This window comes from Balaenoptera ricei, chromosome 1 (assembly GCF_028023285.1).
Source record: "Balaenoptera ricei isolate mBalRic1 chromosome 1, mBalRic1.hap2, whole genome shotgun sequence".
In the NCBI taxonomy this organism is placed as follows: domain Eukaryota; kingdom Metazoa; phylum Chordata; class Mammalia; order Artiodactyla; family Balaenopteridae; genus Balaenoptera; species Balaenoptera ricei.
In genome coordinates, this window is record NC_082639.1 from 145,363,065 (window position 1) to 145,369,687 (window position 6,623).

Genomic DNA, 6,623 nt, shown 5'->3' on the forward strand with positions numbered 1-6,623 from the left:
AACAAAGAAATATCTCCCCACAGAGCTTGATGCATTAGATACCAATGATGAGTTGACTCCTCTGGGACGAATCCTGGCTAAACTCCCCATTGAGCCTCGTCTTGGCAAAATGATGATAATGGGGTGTATTTTCTAGTAAGTGCTTTGTTTTATTGCTGATAGTTAAATGGTAAAACAGTTTTAGAATTTTATCCCCCTCCCAATAAAAACAGGATGGGCTCGAATAGAAGAAAAAACTAAATATTCTTCAGTAGAGAAGTGGCATACTTTAGATACTGAGAAAAGTGTGAAATGAGAAGAACAAACAGTTCCAGTGGATGGACACCTGGGCCCAACTTTCTGGGGGAAAGAGCACAGACTTCTCAAAAGAGAAGTGCAGTTAAGTAGGTTAAGTAGTTTTCCTTGAAAGAGAAAGATTAGGAAAACAGGTATATGTTATTAGAAGGTTTTGAAGATTAAGAGATTTTGTAAGATGAGGGAGAATGGGAAAGGAAAAATATAATACTTGGTCAGTTTATGGTAAATATGCTTCCATTAATATCAGAACTCTTTTTTTTTTCCCCTTTTTGCCTCTGGAGAGCAGCTGTAAAATTTTTTATGTTCAACCAGTTTCAGTGCTATTAAAACAATATCATAGCCAATAAAGACTGACCCACAGTTGACAGTACTGCCCAAGTTGCTGGAACAAGAATGTGATCTAGACTGAATTTTCCTTTCTGTTTCAGTGTGGGAGATGCTGTTTGTACCATCTCTGCTGCCACCTGCTTTCCGGAGCCTTTCATCAGTGAAGGAAAGCGACTGGGTTATATCCATCGAAATTTTGCTGGAAACAGATTTTCTGATCATGTGGCCCTTTTATCAGTATTCCAAGCTTGGGATGATGCTAGGTATGGGCTTGAAAGAGGAGAGTTATAAGATTCTGGTGAACTGTCTCTAGTTTGTAATCTGTATCTAGTTCTTTAGGCTTTGGGAATGACTCTTAACAACCTATTTGTTTTAGAATGGGTGGAGAAGAAGCAGAGATACGTTTTTGTGAGCACAAAAGACTCAATATGGCTACACTTAGAATGACCTGGGAAGCCAAAGTTCAGCTCAAAGAGATTCTGATTAATTCTGGATTTCCAGAAGGTAAGATTCTCACATTCTTAAGACATATCTGAAGTAACCTTAATGTAATACATGCACATTGACAGTGCAGTATATTTTAGCTTCAAACATTAGACCCTTTGCTTTTTCTGTGTTCCTGGCTATTTCTTAGTTCTTTGAACTCCGGTGATAATCAGTTTTTCACATTAATTCAGTCTTTTACAGGATGCAAAATGTTATAATGTTCAAATTGTAATTTAGTACAGAGATGATTAATAGACCTTTTGAGAATTGTGCTACTTTGGGAGGACTTTTTGTTTTTACTAATTTTTATTGGAGTATAGGTGATTTACAATGTTGTGTTAGTTTCTGCTGTACAGCAGAGTGAATCAGTTATACACATACCCACTCTTTTAGATGGGAGGATTTTTTAAATCCATCCACTTGTGAAGAACACAGGTCTAGCTTTTAGCATCTTTTGAATGAACAGTTTGTTGAAATACCTCAAGTAGTGGTTTGTGAAGTGATTTATTAATTTGCCCATCTGTTCAGTTTTAGATATAAAGTAAACTCTACCATGTTAAATTTTAATTGGCTTTAAATAAGGTTTTAGTGGACAATTACAGAGGACTTTGATATCTGATATAGGAATAGTAATCCAGCTGTTCATTTCTTGTGTGAATTTGAACTATTGTACTTTTCTCCAATTAGATTAAGAGACAGAGTTATTTCCTGAAACATTGAAAATTGGAACACATAACCAGAAAGAGCTGTTTAGTTGAGAGACAGAAGGTAGTTGGGCAGTATCTAGATAACTAAAGTAATTCTCTTCTGTTGTAAACTGACTAAATTTTTATTTTTATTTTTTTTTAATTTATTTATTTTGGCTGTTTTGGGTCTTCATTGCTGCACGCAGGCTTTCTCTAGCTGTGGCGAGTGGGGGCTACTCTTCTTTGCAGCGTGTGGGCTTCTCATTGCGGTGGCTTCTCTTGTTGCGGAGCACAGGCTCTAGGCGCACAGGCTTCAGTAGTTGTGGCTCGCAGGCTCTAGAGCTCAGGCTCAGTAGTTGTGGCGCATGGGTTTAGTTGCTCCGTGGCATGTGCGATCTTCCCGGATCAGGGCTCGAACCCATGTCCCCTGCATTGGCAGGCGGATTCTTAACTGCTGCGTCACCAGGGATTTCCCAATTCGTAGCTTTTTAATCAAAATCAAAGGAAAAGAGAAAAACATTTTTGTGTGATAGATTCTTCACAACAGTCCTGAGATACACATATTACTACCCCATTTTATAGATGAGGAAACTGACACAGAAGCTTAAGTTACGTGTCCAGACTCAATTAGGAAGTTTATAAGACTAGGATTCAGGTTTTTTAGAACAAAGTATATCCGCTCTCTTACCATCATTACTTTCCATGTGCCTAAGGCATAGTTTGGGTGAAGACATCCGCCACCTTCTAGTGGGTTCCTCTTAAGTTGTCATTCCATCTTCTGTAGAAGGAACAGCTTTTTAAAAACAGCATATGGAACACTGTGGTCATATCAGTCTAGCTCTTATACTGAGAGTAGATGGTTATTGGGCGATTTTTTAAAATACTTACTCCAAGCTTATATTTTGTTGAGTCTGTATGGGAATATAGACATTTTGATTTTCTTATTGTGGCTACTCAGCAGAATTTCTCCTTGCACTTAATCTGAGTGCAAGAGTTCTGAGAAGAGAGGAAGTTAGACAGGTTATTTGAAAAAGGAGGGTGGAGGAGGAGTTAATTCTTCTAATTGTCATCTAATTCTGGTAAATACTTTTCATGCAATGTGAGGATTAACCAGATACCTGATTTTTTTTTTTTTTTAAATCTTCCTCTTAACAGAGTGTTTATTGACACAAGTGTTTACTAACACTGGACCAGACAATAATCTGGATGTTGTTATCTCTCTCCTGGCCTTTGGCGTGTACCCCAATGTGTGCTATCATAAGGAAAAGAGAAAGATTCTCACCACTGAAGGGCGTAATGCGCTTATCCACAAGTCATCTGTTAATTGTCCTTTTAGCAGCCAAGACATGAAGTACCCATCTCCCTTCTTTGTTTTTGGTGAAAAGGTAAGAAAAGATTAGTTTAGAAAAGTTTACATTTAAAATCCAAATTATCTTTACTTATTAATGTGCAGTGGGAACATGAGTTTTAATTTTCAAAGCATAGTTCATTATCATTATGTGGTAGTTGATTGACAGTTGGAATGTCAACTATTTCTTCTTGCCTCTTTCTCTGTCTTCAGATTCGAACCCGGGCCATCTCTGCTAAAGGCATGACCTTAGTCACCCCCTTGCAGCTGCTTCTCTTTGCCTCCAAGAAAGTCCAATCTGATGGACAGATTGTGCTTGTAGATGACTGGTATGGATTTTCATATGTGAACTCAACTGAATTCTTAAATTGAAATGTAATGGGATTCAGCTGCTAATCTAACTTAATTTGTGAAACATGGCAAAATTTGATGGCACAAATGAGATGCTTTATAACACTGTCTTTTCTTGGCGAGTAGTATATCTTAGGAGTATGGTTCATAGTTGGTAGTAAAGTCTTAAATTGACTATACCAGCAGAAGCAGATGCATTAGGCATTGGAGCCGCATCCACTACCATGAATACTACACTAAGGAATTAGAGTCTAATTGGAGCTTGGGCACCTCTTTTTTCTGTATACTTTATAGTACTTAGAGACTAGTGGTGAGTGGATAGTAAGCACTTGGCAGAAATTGATAGAATTTAACGAATGGTTAGTAGGCTCAGTCATATTCTTGAAAACTTGCAAAACTAACAATCTTAGTGTCTTATTTCATTCTTTTGTTGGAGGCTGAGTGATCTGTATTGTTAAGAGTATTTTGCTCGATAGACTTTGTGGTTCACAACTCCTGCCAATAGCTAGCAGTGAATTTCAAGAAGTTGCCTTAGATGATTATTCTTCCTACCTGTGTTTGCCTAATTCTGGGGCCATTACATTAGTTGAAAGTGTTGGTACTTGGAAAGAAGTTAAATTTGTCCCGTCACTTGCCATGTGTGAAATTGAAAGATAATGGTCTTTTTCTGTGTGTACCACCTCTCATTTTTAGTCATTTTTCTCTATTTTAGGATCAGACTGCAAATATCGCATGAAGCTGCTGCCTGTATCACTGCTCTCCGGGCAGCCATGGAGGCTCTGGTTGTTGAAGTAACCCAGCAGCCTGATATCATCAGCCAGTTGGACCCCGTTAATGAACATATGCTAAACACAATCCGCCAAATCTCTAGGCCCTCAGCTGCTGGCATCAACCTTATGATTGGCAGTACACGGTGAGTACCACAGTAACTTCTCTTTGAACTAAGCAGAGTACAGTAATCTTATACTGGCCTAAAATTTCCACAGTTAGTTAATAGAGGCCTTGTTATTTAAGTTACAGTTCTAGACAAATGCTGAATATGAAGTCTAGTTCTGGTTAGCACACTCAGAAAAAAGGGTGTTACTTTTGTGTTAATGATCTGTTACACCAGTGCGTGCTAGAGATAGAAAGGGATCTTAAAAGTACATATAGAGTCCAGGATAGGTCACATGACAGGAAAGTGAGAGACCCCAGACAGTCCTCTTCCCACAGTACTGCCTTGCCGTCTCCAAAGAAAAAATGATGAGGTGCTAAGTTCGTTCTTAGGTGAAAAGCATCTGGGTTTATCTTAGGGAAGTACAGGAACATGGGTATCTAAAAGTAAAGAAGTATGTAGTTCCTCTTAACTCTTAAAATGTTTTATCTGCTTCAGTTTTTTTCACCTTCAAAAAGTTTCTTTGCCCACAGCTTTTTCTTTGGAAATACTTGATGCCTGCAGAAAATGCAGAACAGTGAACTCCCATATAGTCTCTTAGGTTTCACTGACTGTCAGCATTTTGTGATACTTGCTTTCATATAAATATTACACACTTCTTTTGCTTAATCGTTTGTGGTGATTAAGTTGCACTTTACATCAGTATGCTTCATGTATCTTTTGAGAACATAGCATAAACAATACTAGTTCACACCCCAAAAATGTGTTACAATAACACTAATATACAATTATTAAAATTTTTTTTAGTCACTCAAAAATATTCTTTAATCTCCCCATCAAGATTCGCTTACTGCATTTGGTTATAAACTGTTATCTTAATGTACAGAAGTGCTGTGTGCTTTATGGATTCTGGCTTCCCATTTTGCCTATAACTGAGTTAACTACTTCTTTAAACTAATGAAACATAGTACTTAGGGTGTGCCACACTGTGTTAAGTGCTTTTCTGATATTAACTCATTTTAATATTTAATCTATCTATGATGTATTCAGTATTTGTGCATTTGGCTTCATTCCCTTTATGCAGTAAATTTTCGAATGTGACTAAATGTTTATATTTTGTGACTAGTTGAGAAGTACTAAGGATGCTTTGCTAAAGTGGTGGTTTTGTGCTTTTGCTAGGTATGGAGATGGTCCACGTCCTCCCAAGATGGCTCGATATGACAATGGAAGTGGATATAGAAGGGGAGGTTCAAGTTATGGTGGTGGAGGCTATGGGGGTAGTGGAAGCTACGGTGGCAGTGGCTATGGTGGTGGCTCCAGCTCCTACTGGGGAGGCTACAGAGGGGGTTCCCGAGGTGGCTATGGAGGTGACTACAGAGGGTCTAGTGGAGGAGGCTACAGAGGATCTGGGGGATTCCAGCGAGGAGGTGGCAGAGGGGGCTATGGGAGTGGCTACTTTGGACAAGGAAGAGGAGGTGGTGGCTATTAAAGCTTGCTTATGTCAGTGCCTGTGCATAGACAGGTAAAAAAAAGAAATGCATGCTACCCCTTTTCCCTAGCTGTTTATGTGCTGCCAGTAAGTAAACCCATTCCACCCATTCTGTGGTTTGTTGTAGTTTAAGGAAACTAAACATATTAGGTATATTAGTGATTTTGTTTATATTATGTAAAATATCATGCTCTATTATAAAAGTACTACAGTTTGTATTTTTTCTTTAAGGAGTAAAGATTTGCCTTTAAAATTAACTTGATATTTTCTTGATTTTAGTTTAATACAATAGAAATAAAGTATTACATTGAATACCGGCTATGTAGTTAATTGTTGATCTTACACATTAGAAAAATTTTACAATGGCACTTAATTACATCTGTTAGTTTTAAACATTAGAGGAAAAACTGTACTTTGTTTCACAAGTATACCAATTGATGTTATTACTTACAGTAGTTAGAATAAATAGCCTTGAACTGCAGTTGTTATTCTTGCAGTAAATACTGGCCAGTACACAATTGACATGGGCCTCTGTATCTGAATAAAACTTTTGACCTAAGGCTGAACGTTTTTACTTTTTCCCAAGCTTTGTCTGTGAAAAATCTAAGACCAAGGTCAGCGTTCTCTTTTCTTAAGTTAGTTTCCAGTGTAAAAATTATTTTAAAATTTTAATCAAAATTAAAAATTAATCTACGTAACCCTTGAATAAAGATTATATTTAGGCAAAGAAGCTTCACCAATGCATAAAGTTTAGATATTTGACAA

At 37.5% G+C, this 6,623-nt stretch overlaps 1 protein-coding gene across 2 annotated transcripts in view; it reads left to right on the forward strand.

Moving 5' to 3' along the window:
* The window catches only part of DHX9 (DExH-box helicase 9), a 62,102-nt gene extending 55,685 nt beyond the window's left edge, over nt 1–6,417 (forward strand). For both annotated transcript variants that reach the window (XM_059937594.1, XM_059937601.1), the window contains 7 exons: nt 24–135; nt 726–887; nt 1,001–1,128; nt 2,952–3,181; nt 3,358–3,473; nt 4,208–4,408; nt 5,549–6,417. In XM_059937594.1, coding sequence (XP_059793577.1) covers nt 24–135; nt 726–887; nt 1,001–1,128; nt 2,952–3,181; nt 3,358–3,473; nt 4,208–4,408; nt 5,549–5,858 — 1,259 coding nt within the window. In that variant the 3' untranslated portion in view covers nt 5,859–6,417. The remainder of the gene's footprint in view (nt 1–23; nt 136–725; nt 888–1,000; nt 1,129–2,951; nt 3,182–3,357; nt 3,474–4,207; nt 4,409–5,548) is intronic.
* Nucleotides 6,418–6,623: the final 206 nt, after the last annotated feature.